The sequence below is a fragment of the Gnatocerus cornutus genome, chromosome 4, assembly GCF_029298725.1.
Source record: "Gnatocerus cornutus isolate USDA-ARS CGAHR chromosome 4, icGnaCorn1.1, whole genome shotgun sequence".
NCBI classification, from domain to species: domain Eukaryota; kingdom Metazoa; phylum Arthropoda; class Insecta; order Coleoptera; family Tenebrionidae; genus Gnatocerus; species Gnatocerus cornutus.
Window position 1 is genome coordinate 23,721 of NC_142236.1, and position 24,227 is coordinate 47,947.

At 34.9% G+C, this 24,227-nt stretch overlaps 5 protein-coding genes across 11 annotated transcripts; all 5 read right to left on the reverse strand.

Annotated features, from left to right (window-relative positions):
• Nucleotides 1-809: 809 nt before the first annotated feature.
• Nucleotides 810-10,497, reverse strand: LOC148175592 (uncharacterized). Of its 3 annotated transcripts, XR_015770079.1 has the most exons (4): nucleotides 10,390-10,497; nucleotides 9,989-10,341; nucleotides 1,801-1,992; nucleotides 810-1,739 (listed from the first exon to the last, which is right to left on the reverse strand). XR_015770079.1 is itself a non-coding variant. In XM_088034968.1 (3 exons), exons 1-2 carry the CDS (start codon nucleotides 10,402-10,404, stop codon nucleotides 10,036-10,038), a joined length of 321 nt encoding a protein of 106 aa, XP_087891094.1. In that variant the 5' UTR covers nucleotides 10,405-10,497; the 3' UTR covers nucleotides 5,634-5,723; nucleotides 9,989-10,035. The 3 variants fall into 3 exon arrangements, 2 of the variants coding, with proteins under 2 accessions (XP_087891094.1, XP_087891093.1); XM_088034968.1 differs by lacking the exons at nucleotides 810-1,739; nucleotides 1,801-1,992 and adding an exon at nucleotides 5,634-5,723; XM_088034967.1 differs by lacking the exons at nucleotides 810-1,739; nucleotides 1,801-1,992 and having other exon boundaries at nucleotides 9,358-10,341.
• A 152-nt stretch (nucleotides 10,498-10,649) lies between these two features.
• On the reverse strand, nucleotides 10,650-13,712 carry LOC148175593 (uncharacterized). 3 transcript variants are annotated; one of them, XR_015770077.1, is made up of 4 exons: nucleotides 13,613-13,712; nucleotides 13,212-13,564; nucleotides 10,780-10,860; nucleotides 10,650-10,662 (listed from the first exon to the last, which is right to left on the reverse strand). XR_015770077.1 is itself a non-coding variant. In XM_088034962.1 (3 exons), exons 1-2 carry the CDS (start codon nucleotides 13,625-13,627, stop codon nucleotides 13,259-13,261), a joined length of 321 nt encoding a protein of 106 aa, XP_087891088.1. In that variant the 5' UTR covers nucleotides 13,628-13,712; the 3' UTR covers nucleotides 10,720-10,860; nucleotides 13,212-13,258. The 3 variants fall into 3 exon arrangements, 2 of the variants coding, with proteins under 2 accessions (XP_087891088.1, XP_087891089.1); XM_088034962.1 differs by lacking the exon at nucleotides 10,650-10,662 and having other exon boundaries at nucleotides 10,720-10,860; XM_088034963.1 differs by lacking the exons at nucleotides 10,650-10,662; nucleotides 10,780-10,860 and having other exon boundaries at nucleotides 12,582-13,564.
• Nucleotides 13,713-13,942: 230 nt separating this feature from the next.
• On the reverse strand, nucleotides 13,943-16,042 carry LOC148175594 (uncharacterized). Its single transcript, XM_088034965.1, has 3 exons — nucleotides 15,927-16,042; nucleotides 15,530-15,878; nucleotides 13,943-14,081 (listed from the first exon to the last, which is right to left on the reverse strand). Exons 1-2 carry the CDS (start codon nucleotides 15,939-15,941, stop codon nucleotides 15,573-15,575), a joined length of 321 nt encoding a protein of 106 aa, XP_087891091.1. The 5' UTR covers nucleotides 15,942-16,042; the 3' UTR covers nucleotides 13,943-14,081; nucleotides 15,530-15,572.
• A 144-nt stretch (nucleotides 16,043-16,186) lies between these two features.
• LOC148175595 (uncharacterized) lies at nucleotides 16,187-19,954 on the reverse strand. 2 transcript variants are annotated; one of them, XR_015770078.1, is made up of 4 exons: nucleotides 19,847-19,954; nucleotides 19,450-19,798; nucleotides 16,316-16,396; nucleotides 16,187-16,199 (listed from the first exon to the last, which is right to left on the reverse strand). XR_015770078.1 is itself a non-coding variant. In XM_088034964.1 (3 exons), the coding sequence occupies exons 1-2, from the start codon at nucleotides 19,859-19,861 to the stop codon at nucleotides 19,493-19,495; spliced, it is 321 nt and encodes a 106-aa protein (XP_087891090.1). In that variant the 5' UTR covers nucleotides 19,862-19,954; the 3' UTR covers nucleotides 16,257-16,396; nucleotides 19,450-19,492. The 2 variants fall into 2 exon arrangements, 1 of the variants encoding a protein (XP_087891090.1); XM_088034964.1 differs by lacking the exon at nucleotides 16,187-16,199 and having other exon boundaries at nucleotides 16,257-16,396.
• A 222-nt stretch (nucleotides 19,955-20,176) lies between these two features.
• LOC148175596 (uncharacterized) lies at nucleotides 20,177-23,671 on the reverse strand. 2 transcript variants are annotated; one of them, XM_088034960.1, is made up of 4 exons: nucleotides 23,585-23,671; nucleotides 22,447-22,631; nucleotides 21,765-22,392; nucleotides 20,177-20,315 (listed from the first exon to the last, which is right to left on the reverse strand). In XM_088034960.1, exon 3 carries the CDS (start codon nucleotides 22,174-22,176, stop codon nucleotides 21,808-21,810), a length of 369 nt encoding a protein of 122 aa, XP_087891086.1. In that variant the 5' UTR covers nucleotides 22,177-22,392; nucleotides 22,447-22,631; nucleotides 23,585-23,671; the 3' UTR covers nucleotides 20,177-20,315; nucleotides 21,765-21,807. The 2 variants fall into 2 exon arrangements, with proteins under 2 accessions (XP_087891086.1, XP_087891087.1); XM_088034961.1 differs by lacking the exons at nucleotides 20,177-20,315; nucleotides 23,585-23,671 and having other exon boundaries at nucleotides 21,130-22,392; nucleotides 22,447-22,772.
• Between the last annotated feature and the right edge of the window lie 556 nt (nucleotides 23,672-24,227).

Genomic DNA, 24,227 nt, shown 5'->3' on the forward strand with positions numbered 1-24,227 from the left:
TAACTCAGTTATTTGTTATCCGATCTGAATTTAAATTCCAGATTTGGATTCAGCGTGAGATTCTGCGTAAAATGAGTCTAAATTTATTGAGTTTACCTACGAAATAAAGAAAGCATTGACCAAAAACTGTTTGGAAGTGGTCATTTTGGGGTGATTTTCAATCACTATTTTTAATGTAAAAACAACGTTTAATACCTTTGTTTTCTATATCATTCGAAAGAGGAGCTCGAAATCTATCTACTGGCCCAATTTGAGATCGATCAAGCAAACGGTTTACGAGTTATGGTCAAAAATAAAAAAATTGAAAAATTTTCATCGTTTGAGTCGCAATTTTTTTTCTCAAAAAATCGACTATCGAATTTTGGGCTTTTAAGCACTTTTTCTAACGTAAAATGAGCCGAGAAAAACGATGGCGCAAACCGCATCTCAATATCTCTAATAGTTTCCGAGATATTTAACTTTGAAAATTGGGAAAAATGAGAAAAAATGAAAATCAACTATCCGAAACTTTGATCGGCCATAACTCCGTTATTTGCAGTCGTATCTGAATTTAAATCCCAAATTTGAAATCTGCGTAAAATTCTGCGTACACTGGAGCATAATAACTCAAGTTTACTCTAAAAAATAAGCGAGATATCGGTATGAGAAGTTTGGCCATAGTTTTAGTCATAAATTTTTGCGAAAATTTGCAACTTTCGACTATTGGAAAATCTAAAGACTATTTCTTATGTAAAAAATCGCGAGAAAAACGATGCCGCAAACCGCATTCGAATATCTCAACTAGTTTTCGAGATATCGAGCATGAATTGTTTGGAACCTTCAAAAATTTGGCCATCTGGCGACCACCCAAAAATTCAAACGGCCATAACTCAGTTATTTGTTATCCGATCTGAATTTAAATTCCAGATTTGGATTCAGCGTGAGATTCTGCGTGAAATGAGTCAAAATTTATTGAGTTTACCTACGAAATAAAGAAAGCATTGACCAAAAACTGTTTGGAAGTGGTCATTTTGGGGTGATTTTCAATCACTATTTTTAATGTAAAAACAACGTTTAATACCTTTGTTTTCTATATCATTCGAAAGAGGAGCTCGAAATCTAACTACTGGCCCAATTTGAGATCGATCAAGCAAACGGTTTACGAGTTATGGTCAAAAATAAAAAAATTGAAAAATTTTTATCGTTTGAGTCGCAATTTTTTTTTCGCGAAAAATCGACTATCGAATTTTCGACTTTTAAGCACTTTTTCTAACGTAAAATGAGCCGAGAAAAACGATGGCGCAAACCGCATCTCAATATCTCTAATAGATTCCGAGATATTTAACTTTGAAAATTGGGAAAAATGAGAAAAAATGAAAATCAACTATCCGAAACTTTGATCGGCCATAACTCGGTTATTTGTTGTCGGATCTGAATTTAAATCCCGGATTTTAAGTTTACTCTAAAAAATAAGCGAGATATCGATATGAGAAGTTTGACCATAGTTTTGGTCATGAATTTTTGTGAAAATTTGCAACTTTCGACTATCGGAAAATCTAAAAACTATTTCTTACGTAAAAAATCGCGTGAAAAACAATGGCGCAAACCGCATTCCAATATCTGAAATAGTTTCCGAGATATCGAGCACGAATTGTTTTGAACCGTCAAAAATTTGGCCCTCTAGCGACAACCCAAAAAAGAAAGAAAAAAATCCTACCTTGTTTGATCCAACGTCGCCATCGTCTTCGCACACGGACTTACTGCAATAGAAATTTTTTTTTAGAAATTTGGCCAACGATTTCAAGCCAGCAGTTAACTTACCCTTTAATCCTGATCCCTAAGTGGTATCGTCGCGCTCCTACCACTGCATCCCCCTCCAGGAAGCAGGAACCAGGAACCACTCACTCACTTTGTTTTAAAAACGATGTTAGTTTTATTATTATGACACTACTGAAACTGAACTGATCTATCTCGCGCACTAAAAATTTCGGCACTCGAAATCAATGGTGGAAACTGAAAAAAAAAGAGAAAGTTTGAATAGATAAAAAGATTAACATCGAAGAGATAAAATGTCAGAAATTCTAGTCGACAAATATGCAGAATAGGAAAAATAAATTAAATCTGAGTGACTCCCCCCCATTTTGAGTCCCACAATACACCCCTTTCGCGAACACAGACACCGTAATATTCATTTAAAAACACTAGTTTTTAGAATTACTAAATTTTCCCAAATTTTATAGCTGTAGCACTAATAGTACAAGTCCTACCTTTAAACCCTGGCAATCACTAAACTACAATAAAATAAATTTCGAGCCACCGTAGCACGACGTCTTTCTTACACAAAACTCGGAGTACAACTAAATAAACGATGACTTTACGGGGGTTATTAAATAATGATTATTTAACTCTTTTTTTTGGAAAAAAATTTCTAGCATTTTATTTGTAATTGATTTGTCCTTTCACTAATTAGGAACAATGCAGCTCAGTTAGTTACGTATTCTGCATTAAAAAAACAGGACTAAAACGTACGGAAAAATATCACACAGCCATTCAAAATTATTTCTCCTTATTGAAAATCTATCAATTTCGTGATTAATTCGCCTCGCGTTTTCAAAAGACATTTCATCCCAAGACTGGCGGAAAATCCCGTTTCGGCAATATTAAAACTATCAAATAGAAATTTACTAAAGAATGCGACGCAATTTTTGTTAAAACACCCAAGACTGGCGGAAAATCCCGTTTCGGCAATATTAAAACTATCAAATAGAAATTTACTAAAGAATGCGACGCAATTTTTGTTAAAACACTTCCCTTACATTAAAAACATGTACCGGGTGTCCCAGCGATTGCTGAACATAGGGAAATAACATGGGAAAATGAATTTTATTTTTTTCCTGCTCTCTCGACCCTCCAAATTGAATTTGGTCAGTGGTGGATTATTCTTTGAATGATTCTTAATCAGACTGTAATTTTTTTAATTCGATGCTTTTACGGCATTATTCAAAAAAAATCAAATTAAAAACGGTTAATTTTGAATTTCCCGCCGGAATGTTGGCACATTTGAAATTGAAAATTTGTCATTATGACAGCAGAGTTAATCACCGTGAGTCCAAACTAACCTCACTTTTTAAAGATTTGGAGGATTAACAACGATGTCTAACGTTTCAAAACTCTTGTTCTAAGCTTAAATTGTTAATTTCTGACGTAGATAACTTCAATCTGTGCAAAAATATGGTTAAAATTTGACAAAATGTTGCGAGAACTTTGAACTCTTATTAAAAACAAAACATGTTTGGCTGTGTTCTTCTGTTTGACAGTCTCAGTCATATATTTTTTGTCGTTTCAAAAATGCATTTGGACTCTTGGTGAAGCAAATAATCCGTTAACAGAGCGTCTGACAAATGAGTGCATTTCAGTTGTAGCATAAATGCTGCTCATTCTATTTAGTTACAAACTTTGAAGATTGTTTTTAAAGCAACTTTACTATCTATTACTTTACTTACTTTACTATTATTTTGAAACGTTAGACATCGTTGTTAGTCCTCCAAAACGAGTCTCCAAATCTTTAAAAAGTGAGGTTAGGTTGGACTCACGGTGATTAACTCGGCTGTCACAATGACAAATATTCATTTTCAAATGTACCGACATTCCGGCGGGAACTTTAAAATTCACCGTTTTTAATTTGTTTTTTTTTAATAATGCCGTAAAAGCATGAAATTTAAAAAAATACGGTCTGATTGAGAATCATTCAAAGAATGATCCACCCCTGACCAAATTCAATTTGGAAGTTCGAGAGAGCAGGAAAAAAATAAAATTCGTTTTCCCATGTTATTTCCCTATGTTCAGCAGTCTCTGGAACACCCGGTATTTAAAGTGCTTTGCAATAATCAGATTTTATAATAACACATTGACCCAAATTTCGAATTTTTCAAACACGTCTATTTTAAACGAAACTACAAACACGCCTGTAATGATCTGTAACCCAATTCCGCCAAAATTCAAATGAACCGCCAAACTCGAGAACCGCGAACTTTAAAATAAATAAAACGGCCGAAAACCGTGATCGTCTGAAACGGCTAGGACCTACGTTGTGTTGTGAAGGCGGATGTTCATTAGATACAAAGCAGTGCATCGTCTTTTAGGAAGAGCGTACCAACACAAAGAAATAAAAATACACCAGACCAAATGTGGTTTAACTTGTTTTATTCAAACTTTAGAAGTTTGAATGGTTTTGATTTAAATTTTACAGCTACGTGTCCATTCTTAACATTTCAAGAAATACAAGCATTTGAACAGACGATTTGATCATGTTACAAAATTCTTAATAATCTTTAATGTCAAAAGAAGTCACTTTACAAAGAAACGTTTCGGTACAAAAATGCAATAAACAAATTAACGGAAAGTGAATTACATCAAAAAAACTACAAAAATCTCCCATTCTCTCTGTTGTGAGTGTGATCAAACTACAAAAATGATTGAAAACAAAATAACAATGAAAAACAACACACAATTTACCAAGTAGACATGTACAAACAATTTATCAATAAACATTAATAAAAGATAATTATTTTCAAAGGCGACAGACAGAAACAGGACGAGATTATGTTTTCGGAAGACCCGAAGACAATTTTTCCTATTCCGCAACATACAGGCGGTGTCTTATCGAGAGTACTAAAAAATTATGGCCAGATTAAGAGTAACCAACATCACCCGCGGAAGACCCGCTAGTTAGGTGAACCCTGACTACCCCGAGAGTCCCACGTAACAAGCTTCCAGCACTGGAGGGTTTTCGAAAGTCAAAAATCAAAGTTTAATTTTGAATTGATCACACTCTAAAAGAATGTACTAACATTAACGCGAGAGGCTGTTTGTTATGTTGTGTCTTTTGTGACGAAAAAAGTCTAAGCATCTAAGAAATCAAGGGACATACATAAAATACATAAACATATAAATTTTCAGTTTCGATAAAATACAATGGAAGAGAAAGTCGTGGACTTTAGGAAAAATGTACTCGTTTTTGTTCACAAATGACACAGAGTGATCCAAAAAGACATTCCCAGTTAATTTCATGTATTTCACAATTTCTTTAAAATCCTATTCTATTTTTAATCCTTCGAACTCAACAGTATAAATTCCTTGAACTGAATCGAATAAAAATTTCAGTTCCCAAAACTATCAGGTTTCCACGAATCTAAATTGCTTCTGGACGTGGCTTATCGGACGGTGGGCGAACACTGGTTGAATCCAGACGCTTACGTCAGCGGAAAAAAAACGCGTTACTTTAGAATTGTAGGGAAAATAACTACTTTACATGAATCCGGGGTGACTTCCTTCTTCAGACAACAAATGACAAAAATTATTACATACCAAAAGGTGACAACGCACAAGCGCTTCTACAAGGGGCTCTAAAATAACACCACACTCCCGTTAAAATTAATGGGTAAAAAAAAATTGTTTAAAAGATTTTAACAAACAAAAAATTAAAAAAAAAACACAAAAATGAAAAATTAGAACAAAATAGCGATTAAAATTAACACTGAAAAATATGGCGAAACGCACTCGATAGCACAACACCTTAGTACTCCCGAACTCGTAACAAGAATGAATCGCCTCCGGCGTCGCCCGCCTCCTCCGCTGCGGCGGTGGTGAACTCCCAAGTCCACCAACTTCTTAACGCAAAAATTCCTGCGGTCGTTGTGGCGCGAAAAGTTTGAAATTTGAATTTGAAGTGGGACACTACACGCCTAAAGAATAAATAATGAGCACTAATTTCACTATGCAACAAAATTTAAACATTTGGTTTTCGCTGGGGCGTTATTTTTAAGTCCTTCTTTAGTATGCAATAAGACGTCAGGGTCACATTAGGATTTTTAGCGAATTTGTCATACATATTTCCTCCAGAAAGAAAATCAATCGAGGCATATTTCAACAAAGGTCTATTAGTGTGAACCTTTTTTCATATAATTGAACTTGAAATTGGCCAAAATATTCGCGAAGTTTTCAATATTGTTATCCAACTAATTTTTTGCCAAAAAAAACAATTGTTTGTCAGTGGTGCGGTACTGCTCAACTTGTCTGCCCTTCAACTAATTAAGTAATTGAAGGATAAAATGAATACATAAGACCTAAGTGAATTCCAGCACTATGGCGTGAGACGACTATGGAAATTTATACGACGATTATGAAGTTGAGTTTCATATGTGCTTTCAAATAAAATTTAAATCTCAAAATTAATATTGAGCGGTTAATTTTGAGAAGAATGTTTCCGTTTCAATAAAAAAATTTCAAAATTCTGAAAGCAATCTTCAAATTTTGTTTGCCATATCCAACAGTCAAACACAAATCCTAGATAAACATTTGTAAGAACCAAAAAAGTCTAAATGTACCTAACTTCCTTTAAAGTCCGATTATTACTAAACATAAACACTCTGTATATTAAACAACTTTTGTTAACGCTAACAAACTGAAAAAATGAACAACGTTTCACCTAACGTTTCTATGAATTGAAAACTCTCCAAAATGTCTATAAATGAATATGATGGGCTAGTACTTTACCTTACAAGATATTTTATCAGAGTAGCAAATTTCCGAAACGACCGTCTTTATCAAAAGTCGAAACACAACTGATTCCAATAAAGAGATTAATACCTACGTAATTTCCTAATTGCTTATCTTATAACTTTTTTCTTGAGCGAACAAAAAATAATCAGGTAGTGCTATTGCCATAACCGAGGGAAATGAATGGACAAGGTCGAGTTCCAATATAAATCCAAATATACAGTGTCCGAACGATTTGTAGACGAAACTGATTTTGCAACTTTCTGTGTCTTTCGTTCTACAATTTTGCAATTTGACAGAGTTACACGACTTAAAAATAGTAAGTTCCCCAAATTTCAGAACTGTAGCATTAAAATTACCAAAATTATGAAATTTAGTCAAGGATGTGGAAACTTTTGCTTGTCTCAAAAATTAAAATTTCTAAAATATGTGTCATTGCGGCGCAAAAATAGTCACTTCCCCAAATTTCATAGCTGTAGCAATAAAACTACCAAAATTACGGATTTTGCTATACTAGAGCACGTGACCATCAATGCTCTCGTCTAAAGTTGGCAGCAAATCTGTGTTTTTGGCTGTACAATTTTGAAATTTAATAGTCAATATACAAATAAAAAAAAATAACTTTCCCAAATTTCATACACTAAAATTACCAAAATTACGAATTAAATCAAAATCAACTCAAAAACCTTCGGTTAACCAATCCTTCTTTTGAAAAAAAATGTTCTATAGTTTCTTCATCAGATTAAGACGTTAGTACAACCAACGACTTAACCACAAACATCGCAACATTCAATTTTCTATTAATCTTCTCCCCTAATAAAGAATTGATTTACCCTCAATAGTTTTTGTATATTTCCACAAGAATCTAGAGAAGCTACAAGAAAACTCTTCTTCTTTCTTGGTAAAAATGGACCAACCCGCTTTTGTTGGAAAAATCGTGAAATTTACCTTAATTTACACGGTTTTGGCTGGTGACCACGACTAAAATACTTGAAACACTTCCATGAATGTTTCAGAACACAAAATTTCACGTGGGAACACTAAAAACTTGTGTTTTTACGCGAAATTGGAGAGCCGGCCACTTATGTTACAACAAATGACACATTCCGAACTTTCGACAGCTGCCGTCTGTCAAACTCTAGCGCGGGACTTTTGAAATTTGAAATTGGTAGAGTTTGAGTTGGAAATGAAAAAGTCTACGTTTAGTTTAGGTTGCAGATAAGCACAAAGATCACAAATTTTTATTTAAATTTTTCATTATTCTCCTGATGATATGTACACAACGAGTTAACCTCAAAACTTGCTAAATTCAGTTTTTCTTCAATTTTCTATCTAAAGAATTTAAAGTCAGATTTACAAGAAAGAAATTTGGAAAATTTACACACGAGGGGTTGACTGATGGCAATGAGCGCCTACTTTTTATAAGGTGTCTGCAATTTTTGATTGGTCTCAAAAATAAGCATTTCTAAAACCTCAAAAATTGCAACATTCAATTTTCTCTTAACCTTCTCCCTAATAAATAATTGATTTACCCCCAATAATCGAATATTTCCAAAAGAAACTCGAAAAGCCAAAAGCTAAAACAGAACTCCCCTTTCTTGGTTAAAATGGACCAACCCGATTCTGTTGGAAAAATAGTGAAATTTACCTTAATTTACACTGTTTTGGCTGGTGACCACGACGAAAACACTTGAAACACTTCCATGAATGATTCAGAAGACAAAATTTCACGTGGGAACACTAAAAACTTGTGTTTTTACGCGAAATTGGAGAGCCGGCCACTTACAACAAATGACATCTACCGAACTGACGACAGCTGCCGTCTGTCAAACTCTAGCGCGGGACTTTTTAAATTTGAAATTGGTAGAGTTTGAGTTGGAAATGAAAAAGTCTACGTTTAGTTTAGGTTGCAGATAAGCACAAAGGTCACAAATTTTTATTTAAATCTTTCGTTATTCTCCTGATGTTGATATGTACACAACCAGTTAACCTCAAAACTTGCTAAATTCAGTTTTTCATCAATTTTCTCTCTAAAGAATTTAAAGTCTGATTTACACGAAAGAAATTTCGAATATTTACACAGGAAGGTAGACTGATAGCAATAAACGCTTACTTTTTTATAATGTGTCTGCAATTTTTGATTGGTCTCTAAAATAAGCATTTTTAAAATCTGTGTTTTTGGCTCTACAATTTTGAAATTTAATAGAGTCAATATACGAATCAAAAAAAGTAACTTTCCCAAATTTCATAACTGTTGCACTAAAATTACCAAAATTACGAATTAAATCAAAATCAACTCAAAATGCTTCTTTTGGAAAAAAATGTTCTATAGTTTCTTCATCATATTGAGCCGCTGATACAACCAACATCACCAACGACTTAACCTCAAAAATCGCAACATTTAATTTTCTCTTAACCTTCTCCCTAATAAAGAATTGATTTACCCCCAATAATCTTTGAATATTTCCGCAAGAAACTGAAAAAACCATCTGGCTCTACAACAGAACTCTCCGTTCATGGCTTTGTTGGAAAAATCGTAAAATTTACCTTAATTTACACGGTTTTGGCTGGTGACCACGACTAAAACACTTGAAACACTTCCGTGAATGTTTCAGAACACAAAATTTCACGTGGGAACACTAAAAACTTGTGTTTTTACGCGAAATTGGAGAGCCGGCCACTTACAACAAATGACATCTACCGAACTTTCGACAGCTGCCGTCTGTCAAACTCTAGGGCGGGACTTTTGAAATTTGAAATTGGTAGAGTTGGAGTTGGAAATGAAAAGTCTACGTTTAGTTTAGGTTGCAGATAAGCACAAAGGTCACAAATTTTTATTTAAATTTTTCATTATTCTCCTGATGTTGATATGTACACAACGAGTTAACCTCAAAACTTGCTAAATTCAGTTTTTCTTCAATTTTCTATCTAAAGAATTTAAAGTCAGATTTACACGAAAGAAATTTGGAAAATTTACACACGAGGGGTTGACTGATGGCAATGAGCGCCTACTTTTTATAAGCTGTCTGCAATTTTTGATTGGTCTCAAAAATAAGCATTTTTAAATCTGCGTTTTTGGCTCTACAATTTTGAAATTTAATAGAGTCAATATACGAATCAAAAAAAGTAACTTTCCCAAAATTCATAACTGTTGCACTAAAATTATCCAAATTACGAATTTCAGTCAAGGACGTGGAAACTTTCACTTGTCTCAAAAATTAAAATTTCTAAAATCTGTGTCATTGCGACGCAAAAATAGTAACTCCCCTAAATTTCATAGCTGTAGCACTAAAACTACCAAAATTACGAATTTTACTGTACTAGAGGACGTGACCATCAATGCGCTCGTCTAAACTTCGTAACAGCCCCTAGGGATGTTTATTGGAAACAGTTAACGTCTTGGGCAAGTTTGCCAAAGACCATGAATGGAGAGAAAAGAAAACAAACAAACCTTCCATCCTTCCTCAACAAGCAGCGATGCATCCAGAACTCCAGATCTCACGATTTCAAAAAACCAATAAAAATTCTCCATAAACTTCCGTTCCCTGATGTTTCCTTGACTTCACAAAATATCTCACAAGACACCAGATGACCTTCAGAGCCTTTGTAGTATTTTCTTTCTTGACAACTGCATCTCGATGATGCTGTTTCCGTTGGTTGAGTTCCTTTGGGCCTTCTCTGGAGAAACACTCGTTTTCTGCTCGTAGACTCGTCAGGTTTGGAAACGTTGCAAACTTCGTGCTCCCGCAATGAAATCAGCAACACTCTGAATATTTCCCAGTCACTGAACGACATCTTCGACCACTGGAAAAAGAACATTTGACTTTGACTTAAAACATGTTTAAATTTAACCTTTTTCATCCACATTGCAGTAAAGCAACACCTTTTTCGTGATGTTATGCTCCTGGATCACTTCACTGTACTCTGGGAGCTGAATGAGTGGTTTCTTCAATTCTGTGCAATAAGTTGCAGAGTCCTTCAACGTTGAGCGACGACAACCGCCTTTTCGACATCTTAGGCTATGGGTGGTACCATCAAGATGCTGCAAGATGTGTGTAGTCATGAGAAGACCATCATCTATATACTCAGTCTCTTAATAATAAACTCTGGTAATGAAGTTGGAACCTGAAATACCACAAAACATTATAAAGCTGGGATTCAAACAATTTTCAGCTTACCTGCCTTTAAAAATTTCTATAAAGACCCGGAAATTTGTTGCAAATCAAATCCAAGACTAAATACCTTCAAATGAACTTCTTAACTTGTGTGTGATTTCTTTGGACCATTCCCAGAAGAACGAGAAAGTAAAGAATTTGTTGTGCTCTGAAAATAAGTCTTAATTAGTAAGAATTATTTCGCTTCAACATGCAGCATATAGGCAACCAATTATACACCTCAGTAATTTTGTGGTAAGTTAGTAACTTTTCTTTCTTAGGTTGATGCCAGTTTGCACCAACCGTTCAACCAATCAAAATTAAGCAAGCATTTCTAAAATCTGTGTTTTTGGCTCTACAATTTTGAAATTTAATAGAGTCAATATACGAATCAAAAAAAGTAACTTTCCCAAATTTCATAACTGTTGCACTAAAATTACCAAAATTACGAATTAAATCAAAATCAACTCAAAATGCTTCTTTTGGAAAAAAATGTTCTATAGTTTCTTCATCATATTGAGTCGCTGATACAACCAACATCACCAACGACTTAACCTCAAAAATCGCAACATTTAATTTTCTCTTAACCTTCTCCCTAATAAAGAATTGATTTACCCCCAATAATCTTTGAATATTTCCGCAAGAAACTGAAAAAACCATCTGGCTCTACAACAGAACTCTCCGTTCATGGCTTTGTTGGAAAAATCGTAAAATTTACCTTAATTTACACGGTTTTGGCTGGTGACCACGACTAAAACACTTGAAACACTTCCGTGAATGTTTCAGAACACAAAATTTCACGTGGGAACACTAAAAACTTGTGTTTTTACGCGAAATTGGAGAGCCGGCCACTTACAACAAATGACATCTACCGAACTGACGACAGCTGCCGTCTGTCAAACTCTAGCGCGGGACTTTTGAAATTTGAAATTGGTAGAGTTTGAGTTGGAAATGAAAAAGTCTACGTTTAGTTTAGGTTGCAGATAAGCACAAAGGTCACAAATTTTAATTTAAATCTTTCGTTATTCTCCTGATGTTGATATGTACACAACCAGTTAACCTCAAAACTTGCTAAATTCAGTTTTTCATCAATTTTCTCTCTAAAGAATTTAAAGTCTGATTTACACGAAAGAAATTTCGAATATTTACACAGGAAGGTAGACTGATAGCAATGAACGCTTACTTTTTTATAATGTGTCTGCAATTTTTGATTGGTCTCTAAAATAAGCATTTTTAAAATCTGTGTTTTTGGCTCTACAATTTTGAAATTTAATAGAGTCAATATACGAATCAAAAAAAGTAACTTTCCCAAATTTCATAACTGTTGCACTAAAATTACCAAAATTACGAATTAAATCAAAATCAACTCAAAATGCTTCTTTTGGAAAAAAATGTTCTATAGTTTCTTCATCATATTGAGCCGCTGATACAACCAACATCACCAACGACTTAACCTCAAAAATCGCAACATTTAATTTTCTCTTAACCTTCTCCCTAATAAAGAATTGATTTACCCCCAATAATCTTTGAATATTTCCGCAAGAAACTGAAAAAACCATCTGGCTCTGCAACAGAACTCTCCGTTCTTGGCTTTGTTGGAAAAATCGTAAAATTTACCTTAATTTACACGGTTTTGGCTGGTGACCACGACTAAAACACTTGAAACACTTCCATGAATGTTTCAGAACACAAAATTTCACGTGGGAACACTAAAAACTTGTGTTTTTACGCGAAATTGGAGAGCCGGCCACTTACAACAAATGACATCTACCGAACTTTCGACAGCTGCCGTCTGTCAAACTCTAGGGCGGGACTTTTGAAATTTGAAACTGGTAGAGTTGGAGTTGGAAATGAAAAGTCTACGTTTAGTTTAGGTTGCAGATAAGCACAAAGGTCACAAATTTTTATTTAAATTTTTCATTATTCTCCTGATGTTGATATGTACACAACGAGTTAACCTCAAAACTTGCTAAATTCAGTTTTTCTTCAATTTTCTATCTAAAGAATTTAAAGTCAGATTTACACGAAAGAAATTTGGAAAATTTACACACGAGGGGTTGACTGATGGCAATGAGCGCCTACTTTTTATAAGGTGTCTGCAATTTTTGATTGGTCTCAAAAATAAGCATTTTTAAATCTGCGTTTTTGGCTCTACAATTTTGAAATTTAATAGAGTCAATATACGAATCAAAAAAAGTAACTTTCCCAAAATTCATAACTGTTGCACTAAAATTATCCAAATTACGAATTTCAGTCAAGGACGTGGAAACTTTCACTTGTCTCAAAAATTAAAATTTCTAAAATCTGTGTCATTGAGACGCAAAATAGTAACTCCCCCAAATTTCATAGCTGTAGCACTAAAACTACCAAAATTACGAATTTTACTGTACTAGAGGACGTGACCATCAATGCGCTCGTCTAAACTTCGTAACAGCCCCTAGGGATGTTTATTGGAAACAGTTAACGTCTTGGGCAAGTTTGCCAAAGACCATGAATGGAGAGAAAAGAAAACAAACAAACCTTCCATCCTTCCTCAACAAGCAGCGATGCATCCAGAACTCCAGATCTCACGATTTCAAAAAACCAATAAAAATTCTCCATAAACTTCCGTTCCCTGATGTTTCCTTGACTTCACAAAATATCTCACAAGACACCAGATGACCTTCAGAGCCTTTGTAGTATTTTCTTTCTTGACAACTGCATCTCGATGATGCTGTTTCCGTTGGTTGAGTTCCTTTGGGCCTTCTCTGGAGAAACACTCGTTTTCTGCTCGTAGACTCGTCAGGTTTGGAAACGTTGCAAACTTCGTGCTCCCGCAATGAAATCAGCAACACTCTGAATATTTCCCAGTCACTGAACGACATCTTCGACCACTGGAAAAAGAACATTTGACTTTGACTTAAAACATGTTTAAATTTAACCTTTTTCATCCACATTGCAGTAAAGCAACACCTTTTTCGTGATGTTATGCTCCTGGATCACTTCACTGTACTCTAGGAGCTGAATGAGTGGTTTCTTCAATTCTGTGCAATAAGTTGCAGAGTCCTTCAACGTTGAGCGACGACAACCGCCTTTTCGACATCTTAGGCTATGGGTGGTACCATCAAGATGCTGCAAGATGTGTGTAGTCATGAGAAGACCATCATCTATATACTCAGTCTCTTAATAATAAACTCTGGTAATGAAGTTGGAACCTGAAATACCACAAAACATTATAAAGCTGGGATTCAAACAATTTTCAGCTTACCTGCCTTTAAAAATTTCTATAAAGACCCGGAAATTTGTTGCAAATCAAATCCAAGACTAAATACCTTCAAATGAACTTCTTAACTTGTGTGATTTCTTTGGACCATTCCCAGAAGAACGAGAAAGTAAAGAATTTGTTGTGCTCTGAAAATAAGTCTTAATTAGTAAGAATTATTTCGCTTCAACATGCAGCATATAGGCAACCAATTATACACCTTAGTAATTTTGTGGTAAGTTAGTAACTTTTCTTTCTTAGGTTGATGCCAGTTTGCACCAACCGTTCAACCAATCAAAATTAAGCAAGCATTTCTAAGATCTGTGTTTTTGGCTCTACAATTTTGAAATTTAATAGTCAATATACGAATCAAAAAAAGTAACTTTCCCAAATTTCATAACTGTTGCACTAAAATTACCAAAATTACGAATAAAATCACAATCAACTCAAAATCCTTCTTTTGGAAAAAAATGTTCTATAGTTTCTTCATCATATTGATACAACCAACATCACCAACGACTTAACCTCCAAAATCGCAACATTTAATTTTCTCTTAACCTTCTCCCTAATAAAGAATTGATTTACCCCCAATAATCTTTGAATATTTCCGCAAAAAACTGAAAAAAACCATCTGGCTCTACAACAGAACTCTCCGTTCTTGGCTTTGTTGGAAAAATCGTAAAATTTACCTTAATTTACAAGGTTTTGGCTGGTGACCACGACTAAAACACTTGAAACACTTCCATGAATGTTTCAGAACACAAAATTTCACGTGGGAACACTAAAAACTTGTGTTTTTACGCGAAATTGGAGAGCCGGCCACTTACAACAAATGACATCTACCGAACTGACGACAGCTGCCGTCTGTCAAACTCTAGCGCGGGACTTTTGAAATTTGAAATTGGTAGAGTTAGAGTTGGAAATGAAAAGTCTACGTTTAGTTTAGGTTGCAGATAGGCACAAAGGTCACAAATTTTTATATAAATTTTTCATTATTCTCCTGATGTTGATATGTACACAACGAGTTAACCTCAAAACTTGCTAAATTCAGTTTTTCTTCAATTTTCTATCTAAAGAATTTAAAGTCAGATTTACAAGAAAGAAATTTGGAAAATTTACACACGAGGGGTTGACTGATGGCAATGAGCGCCTACTTTTTATAAGGTGTCTGCAATTTTTGATTGGTCTCAAAAATAAGCATTTTTAAATCTGTGTTTTTGGCTCTACAATTTTGAAATTTAATAGAGTCAATATACGAATCAAAAAAAGTAACTTTCCCAAATTTCATAACTGTTGCACTAAAATTATCCAAATTACGAATTTCAGTCAAGGACGTGGAAACTTTCACTTGTCTCAAAAATTAAAATTTCTAAAATCTGTGTCATTGCGACGCAAAAATAGTAACTCCCCCAAATTTCATAGCTGTAGCACTAAAACTACCAAAATTACGAATTTTACTGTACTAGAGGACGTGACCATCAATGCGCTCGTCTAAACTTCGTAACAGCCCCTAGGGATGTTTATTGGAAACAGTTAACGTCTTGGGCAAGTTTGCCAAAGACCATGAATGGAGAGAAAAGAAAACAAACAAACCTACCATCCGTCCTCAACAAGCAGCGATGCATCCAGAACTCCAGATCTCACGATTTCAAAAAACCAATTAAAATTCTCCATAAACTTCCGTTCCCTGATGTTTCCTTGACTTCACAAAATATCTCACAAGACACCAGATGACCTTCAGAGCCTTTGTAGTATTTTCTTTCTTGACAACTGCATCTCGATGATGCTGTTTCCGTTGGTTGAGTTCCTTTGGGCCTTCTCTGGAGAAACACTCGTTTTCTGCTCGTAGACTCGTCAGGTTTGGAAACGTTGCAAACTTCGTGCTCCCGCAATGAAATCAGCAACACTCTGAATATTTCCCAGTCACTGAACGACATCTTCGACCACTGGAAAAAGAACATTTGACTTTGACTTAAAACATGTTTAAATTTAACCTTTTTCATCCACATTGCAGTAAAGCAACACCTTTTTCGTGATGTTATGCTCCTGGATCACTTCACTGTACTCTGGGAGCTGAATGAGTGGTTTCTTCAATTCTGTGCAATAAGTTGCAGAGTCCTTCAACGTTGAGCGACGACAACCGCCTTTTCGACATCTTAGGCTATGGGTGGTACCATCAAGATGCTGCAAGATGTGTGTAGTCATGAGAAGACCATCATCTATATACTCAGTCTCTTAATAATAAACTCTGGTAATGAAGTTGGAACCTGAAATACCACAAAACATTATAAAGCTGGGATTCAAACAATTTTCAGCTTACCGCCTTTAAAAATTTCTATAAAGACCCGGAAATTTGTTGCAAATCAAATCCAAGACTAAATACCTTCAAATGAACTTCTTAACTTGTGTGTGATTTCTTTGGACCATTCCCAGAAGAACGAGAAAGTAAAGAATTTGTTGTGCTCTGAAAATAAGTCTTAATTAGTAAGAATTATTTCGCTTCAACATGCAGCATATAGGCAACCAATTATACACCTTAGTAATTTTGTGGTAAGTTAGTAACTTTTCTTTCTTAGGTTGATGCAAGTTTGCACCAACCGTTCAACCAATCAAAATTAAGCAAGCATTTCTAAAATCTGTGTTTTTGGCTCTACAATTTTGAAATTTAATAGAGTCAATATACGAATCAAAAAAAGTAACTTTCCCAAATTTCATAACTGTTGCACTAAAATTACCAAAATTACGAATTAAATCAAAATCAACTCAAAATCCTTCTTTTGGAAAAAAATGTTCTATAGTTTCTTCATCATATTGAGCCGCTGATACAACCAACATCACCAACGACTTAACCTCAAAAATCGCAACATTTAATTTTCTCTTAACCTTCTCCCTAATAAAGAATTGATTTACCCCCAATAATCTTTGAATATTTCCGCAAGAAACTGAAAAAACCATCTGGCTTTACAACAGAACTCTCCGTTCTTGGCTTTGTTGGAAAAATCGTAAAATTTACCTTAATTTACACGGTTTTGGCTGGTGACCACGACTAAAACACTTGAAACACTTCCATGAATGTTTCACAACACAAAATTTCACGTGGGAACACTAAAAACTTGTGTTTTTACGCGAAATTGGAGAGCCGGCCACTTACAACAAATGACATCTACCGAACTGACGACAGCTGCCGTCTGTCAAACTCTAGCGCGGGACTTTTGAAATTTGAAATTGGTAGAGTTGGAGTTGGAAATGAAAAGTCTACGTTTAGTTTAGGTTGCAGATAAGCACAAAGGTCACAAATTTTTATTTAAATTTTTCATTATTCTCCTGATGTTGATATGTACACAACGAGTTAACCTCAAAACTTGCTAAATTCAGTTTTTCTTCAATTTTCTATCTAAAGAATTTAAAGTCAGATTTACAAGAAAGAAATTTGGAAAATTTACACACGAGGGGTTGACTGATGGCAATGAGCGCCTACTTTTTATAAGGTGTCTGCAATTTTTGATTGGTCTCAAAAATAAGCATTTCTAAAACCTCAAAAATTGCAACATTCAATTTTCTCTTAACCTTCTCCCTAATAAATAATTGATTTACCCCCAATAATCGAATATTTCCAAAAGAAACTCGAAAAGCCAAAAGCTAAAACAGAACTCCCCTTTCTTGGTTAAAATGGACCAACCCGATTCTGTTGGAAAAATAGTGAAATTTACCTTAATTTACACTGTTTTGGATGGTGACCACGACGAAAACACTTGAAACACTTCCATGAATGATTCAGAACACAAAATTTCACGTGGGAACACTAAAAACTTGTGTTTTTACGCGAAATTGGAGAGCCGGCCACTTACAACAAATGACATCTACCGAACTGACGACAGCTGCCGTCTGTCAAACTCTAGCGCGGGACTTTTGAAATTTGAAATTGGTAGAGTTTGAGTTGGAAATGAAAAAGTCTACGTTTAGTTTAGGTTGCAGATAAGCACAAAGGTCACAAATTTTAATTTAAATCTTTCGTTATTCTCCTGATGTTGATATGTACACAACCAGTTAACCTCAAAACTTGCTAAATTCAGTTTTTCATCAATTTTCTCTCTAAAGAATTTAAAGTCTGATTTACACGAAAGAAATTTCGAATATTTACACAGGAAGGTAGACTGATAGCAATGAACGCTTACTTTTTTATAATGTGTCTGCAATTTTTGATTGGTCTCTAAAATAAGCATTTTTAAAATCTGTGTTTTTGGCTCTACAATTTTGAAATTTAATAGAGTCAATATACGAATCAAAAAAAGTAACTTTCCCAAATTTCATAACTGTTGCACTAAAATTACCAAAATTACGAATTAAATCAAAATCAACTCAAAATGCTTCTTTTGGAAAAAAATGTTCTATAGTTTCTTCATCATATAGAGCCGCTGATACAACCAACATCACCAACGACTTAACCTCAAAAATCGCAACATTTAATTTTCTCTTAACCTTCTCCCTAATAAAGAATTGATTTACCCCCAATAATCTTTGAATGTTTCCACAAGAAACTGGATGAACCATCTGGCTCTACAACAGAAGTCCCCGTTCTTGGCTTTGTTGGAAAAATCGTAAAATTTACCTTAATTTACACGGTTTTGGCTGGTGACCACGACTAAAACACTTGAAACACTTCCATGAATGTTTCAGAACACAAAATTTCACGTGGGAACACTAAAAACTTGTGTTTTTACGCGAAATTGGAGAGCCGGCCACTTACAACAAATGACATCTACCGAACTTTCGACAGCTGCCGTCTGTCAAACTCTAGCGCGGGACTTTTGAAATTTGAAATTGGTAGAGTTGGAGTTGGAAATGAAAAGTCTACGTTTAGTTTAGGTTGCAGATAAGCACAAAGGTCACAAATTTTTATTTAAATCTTTCATTATTCTCCTGATGTTGATATGTACACAACGAGTCAACCTCAAAACTTGCTAAATTCAGTTTTTCTTCAATTTTCTCTCAAAGAATTTAAAGTCAGATTTACACGAAAGAAATTTGAAAAATTTACACACGAGGGTAGACTGACAGCAATGAGCGCTTACTTTTTTATAAGATGTCTGCAATTTTTAATTGGTCTCAAAAATAAGCATTTCTAAAATCTGTGTTTTTGGCTCTACAATTTTGAAATTTAATAGAGTCAATATACGAATCAAAAAAAGTAACTTTCCCAAATTTCATAACTGTTGCACTAAAATTATCCAAATTACGAATTTCAGTCAAGGACGTGGAAACTTTCACTTGTCTCAAAAATTAAAATTTCTAAAATCTGTGTCATTGCGACGCAAAAATAGTAACTCCCCTAAATTTCATAGCTGTAGCACTAAAACTACCAAAATTACGAATTTTACTGTACTAGAGGACGTGACCATCAATGCGCTCGTCTAAACTTCGTAACAGCCCCTAGGGATGTTTATTGGAAACAGTTAACGTCTTGGGCAAGTTTGCCAAAGACCATGAATGGAGAGAAAAGAAAACAAACAAACCTACCATCCGTCCTCAACAAGCAGCGATGCATCCAGAACTCCAGATCTCACGATTTCAAAAAACCAATAAAAATTCTCCATAAACTTCCGTTCCCTGATGTTTCCTTGACTTCACAAAATATCTCACAAGACACCAGATGACCTTCAGAGCCTTTGTAGTATTTTCTTTCTTGACAACTGCATCTCGATGATGCTGTTTCCGTTGGTTGAGTTCCTTTGGGCCTTCTCTGGAGAAACACTCGTTTTCTGCTCGTAGACTCGTCAGGTTTGGAAACGTTGCAAACTTCGTGCTCCCGCAATGAAATCAGCAACACTCTGAATATTTCCCAGTCACTGAACGACATCTTCGACCACTGGAAAAAGAACATTTGACTTTGACTTAAAACGTGTTTAAATTTAACCTTTTTCATCCACATTGCAGTAAAGCAACACCTTTTTCGTGATGTTATGCTCCTGGATCACTTCACTGTACTCTGGGAGCTGAATGAGTGGTTTCTTCAATTCTGTGCAATAAGTTGCAGAGTCCTTCAACGTTGAGCGACGACAACCGCCTTTCCGACATCTTAGGCTATGGGTGGTACCATCAAGATGCTGCAAGATGTGTGTAGTCATGAGAAGACCATCATCTATATACTCAGTCTCTTAATAATAAACTCTGGTAATGAAGTTGGAACCTGAAATACCACAAAACATTATAAAGCTGGGATTCAAACAATTTTCAGCTTACCTGCCTTTAAAAATTTCTATAAAGACCCGGAAATTTGTTGCAAATCAAATCCAAGACTAAATACCTTCAAATGAACTTCTTAACTTGTGTGATCTCTTTGGACCATTCCCAGAAGAACGAGAAAGTAAAGAATTTGTTGTGCTCTGAAAATAAGTCTTAATTAGTAAGAATTATTTCGCTTCAACATGCAGCATATAGGCAACCAATTATACACCTTAGTAATTTTGTGGTAAGTTAGTAACTTTTCTTTCTTAGGTTGATGCCAGTTTGCACCAACCGTTCAACCAATCAAAATTAAGCAAGCATTTCTAAGATCTGTGTTTTTGGCTCTACAATTTTGAAATTTAATAGAGTCAATATACGAATCAAAAAAAGTAACTTTCCCAAATTTCATAACTGTTGCACTAAAATTACCAAAATTACGAATTAAATCACAATCAACTCAAAATCCTTCTTTTGGAAAAAAATGTTCTATAGTTTCTTCATCATATTGATACAACCAACATCACCAACGACTTAACCTCCAAAATCGCAACATTTAATTTTCTCTTAACCTTCTCCCTAATAAAGAATTGATTTACCCCCAATAATCTTTGAATATTTCCACAAGAAACTGGATAAACCATCTGGCTCTACAACAGAACTCTCCGTTCTTGGCTTTGTTGGAAAAATCGTAAAATTTACCTTAATTTACACGGTTTTGGCTGGTGACCGCGACTAAAACACTTGAAACACTTCCATGAATGTTTCAGAACACAAAATTTCACGTGGGAACACTAAAAACTTGTGTTTTTACGCGAAATTGGAGAGCCGGCCACTTACAACAAATGACATCTACCGAACTGACGACAGCTGCCGTCTGTCAAACTCTAGCGCGGGACTTTTGAAATTTGAAATTGGTAGAGTTAGAGTTGGAAATGAAAAGTCTACGTTTAGTTTAGGTTGCAGATAAGCACAAAGGTCACAAATTTTTATTTAAATTTTTCATTATTCTCCTGATGTTGATATGTACACAACGAGTTAACCTCAAAACTTGCTAAATTCAGTTTTTCTTCAATTTTCTATCTAAAGAATTTAAAGTCAGATTTACAAGAAAGAAATTTGGAAAATTTACACACGAGGGGTTGACTGATGGCAATGAGCGCCTACTTTTTATAAGGTGTCTGCAATTTTTGATTGGTCTCAAAAATAAGCATTTTTAAATCTGTGTTTTTGGCTCTACAATTTTAAAATTTAATAGAGTCAATATACGAATCAAAAAAAGTAACTTTCCCAAATTTCATAACTGTTGCACTAAAATTATCCAAATTACGAATTTCAGTCAAGGACGTGGAAACTTTCACTTGTCTCAAAAATTAAAATTTCTAAAATCTGTGTCATTGCGACGCAAAAATAGTAACTCCCCCAAATTTCATAGCTGTAGCACTAAAACTACCAAAATTACGAATTTTACTGTACTAGAGGACGTGACCATCAATGCGCTCGTCTAAACTTCGTAACAGCCCCTAGGGATGTTTATTGGAAACAGTTAACGTCTTGGGCAAGTTTGCCAAAGACCATGAATGGAGAGAAAAGAAAACAAACAAACCTACCATCCGCCCTCAACAAGCAGCGATGCATCCAGAACTCCAGATCTCACGATTTCAAAAAACCAATAAAAATTCTCCATAAACTTCCGTTCCCTGATGTTTCCTTGACTTCACAAAATATCTCACAAGACACCAGATGACCTTCAGAGCCTTTGTAGTATTTTCTTTCTTGACAACTGCATCTCGATGATGCTGTTTCCGTTAGTTGAGTTCCTTTGGGCCTTCTCTGGAGAAACACTCGTTTTCTGCTCGTAGACTCGTCAGGTTTGGAAACGTTGCAAACTTCGTGCTCCCGCAATGAAATCAGCAACACTCTGAATATTTCCCAGTCACTGAACGACATCTTCGACCACTGGAAAAAGAACATTTGACTTTGACTTAAAACATGTTTAAATTTAACCTTTTTCATCCACATTGCAGTAAAGCAGCACCTTTTTCCTGATGTTATGCTCCTGGATCAATTCACTTTACTCTGGGAGCATTGAATGGGTGGTTTCTTCAATTCTGTGCAATAACTTGCAGAGTCCTTCAGCGTTGAGCGATGACAACCGCCTTTTCGACATCTTAGGCTATGGGTATCATCCATCGATTCAGTCTCTTTAATAATAAACTCTGGTAATGAAGTTGGAACCTGGAAATACCACGAAACATTTCAAGGCTGGAATTCAAACAGTTTTCAGCTTACCTGCGTTTAAAAATTTCAATAAAGACCCATCAATTTGTTGCAAATCAACTCCAACTCTAAATAGCTTCAAATGAACTTCTTAACTTGTGTAATTTCTTTGCTACCATGCCCAGAAGAACGAGAAAGTAAACAGTAAAGAATTCTGGTAGTTTCTTGTTAAATCATGAACATAACCTCAATGTGTGCTGTCAAAATAGTCAAGTTAAGACATACGTTAAGATAGAGACACAATAATTTTTAATAATTAATAGAATCGTAACCAAGTCGTGAATGTTAAATCAGACTTTAGATTCTTACTCCTGAGGACAAAATTAATAAAAAGAGTATTTTCTTGCTTTAATTTTCATCGAAAAACTGCAAACCAAATAAAAGTTTGAAAAATTAATAAAACATTAACGGAGCGTCGGATCGAAAAATCTTTGACGGATTCTTGTTCCTGAGGTCCAAATTGATGGAAAAAGTCGGTTTCAAAGAGATTTTATTTTTTGTCGAAATCGCCAAAAATCCATGATGTTTAGTCTTTGAACTTTTTTTGGCGAAAAACGCGAAAGTTCGCAGATCGACACGAAACTATGCACATGGCATAATTTAACATTTCCACATCCATTTTTGGTCTCCGTTCCTCGCTATCTGCAAGATTTTTTGAGAAAATGCAAATTAAAAATTTTAAAATTCAATTTCCCGCGTCAAGCAATCTGTCAACGAAGCATAGAAGCTAGGACATGCGTCAACAGTCTTTAGTCCATAAATAATATTAAATAAAATATTAACAAAGTCGTAAATCTTAAATCAAAGTTCAGATTCGTTTTTCTGAGGTTAAAATTAACAAGTTAAGTAGTTTATTGTATTTATTTACACCGAAAAGTGAGAGAAGTTTTTCCATAAAAGCCACCTAGCGGAATAACGCCGAACTTGATAGTTCACGCCTCCTCTCACCAGAGGGCTAAACTTTTGTTTTTAAAACTTACAATTTTTGAATCAAAACCATTTGCAGGAATAAGGAAGAATGATAAAAAACAATACCCTCAAATTAAACTAAAGGAGTATTAATAAAATAAAAAAACACAAACTCGACACTCTCCCTCCTTCTTGCAAAAAGTGTGAAAAAGTTTCATTAGGAACATGTTTGTTGGCTTACCTAAAAAAGACGAGGGAAACAATCTGAAATGGACGAAACTATCCATTCTTAATTAATGGTAATTGATTATTGCTCTAATTCCAACTGATCCAAGAGCCAAGAGCCAAGGTTAGTCCTTCGCAAGTGGCGCTTCCTCAAAAATATCTCATTTAACGACTTCTTCAATTCTTGTAGATCATTGTTGTTTTTATACAGTTTGGGGAATTGATACCCGATGAATGGGAACAATTTTAATAAGAAGTGGGAGAGGAGTAGTGTCGGTGGGTGGTATTACTCCCCTCAACGCATCTTAGTGACAAAGTTCTCGAAATTTATAACTCAAATTCATTGAGAAAGACAATGCCTATCATTACTCATAAAAAAATAAAATTGTTGCATTTTGCATTTGAACAACCAAATCTCTGTAACAGCGAAGAATTACCAAAGGAGCAATCATGTTAACACCTCGTCTTACCAAAAATCATAAAACAATGCCACGACGCATGCATTCGCGCTGATGGGGGTAAATTATTTTTATCTTCCTCGCTCCAATAGCAATTATTGTTTTCTTTGTTGCGCTCATCTATTTGTCCATTAATCGGTCTTGGACTCACCAAAAATTCATGTTTCTTAATGTGTGTGAGAATGAAAGAATGCAAGAATC

Bases quoted from the DNA above. Each gene is read 5' to 3' on its own strand.
- LOC148175596 (XM_088034960.1), bottom strand. From the start codon at position 22,176: ATGTGGATGAAAAAGGTTAAATTTAAACATGTTTTAAGTCAAAGTCAA.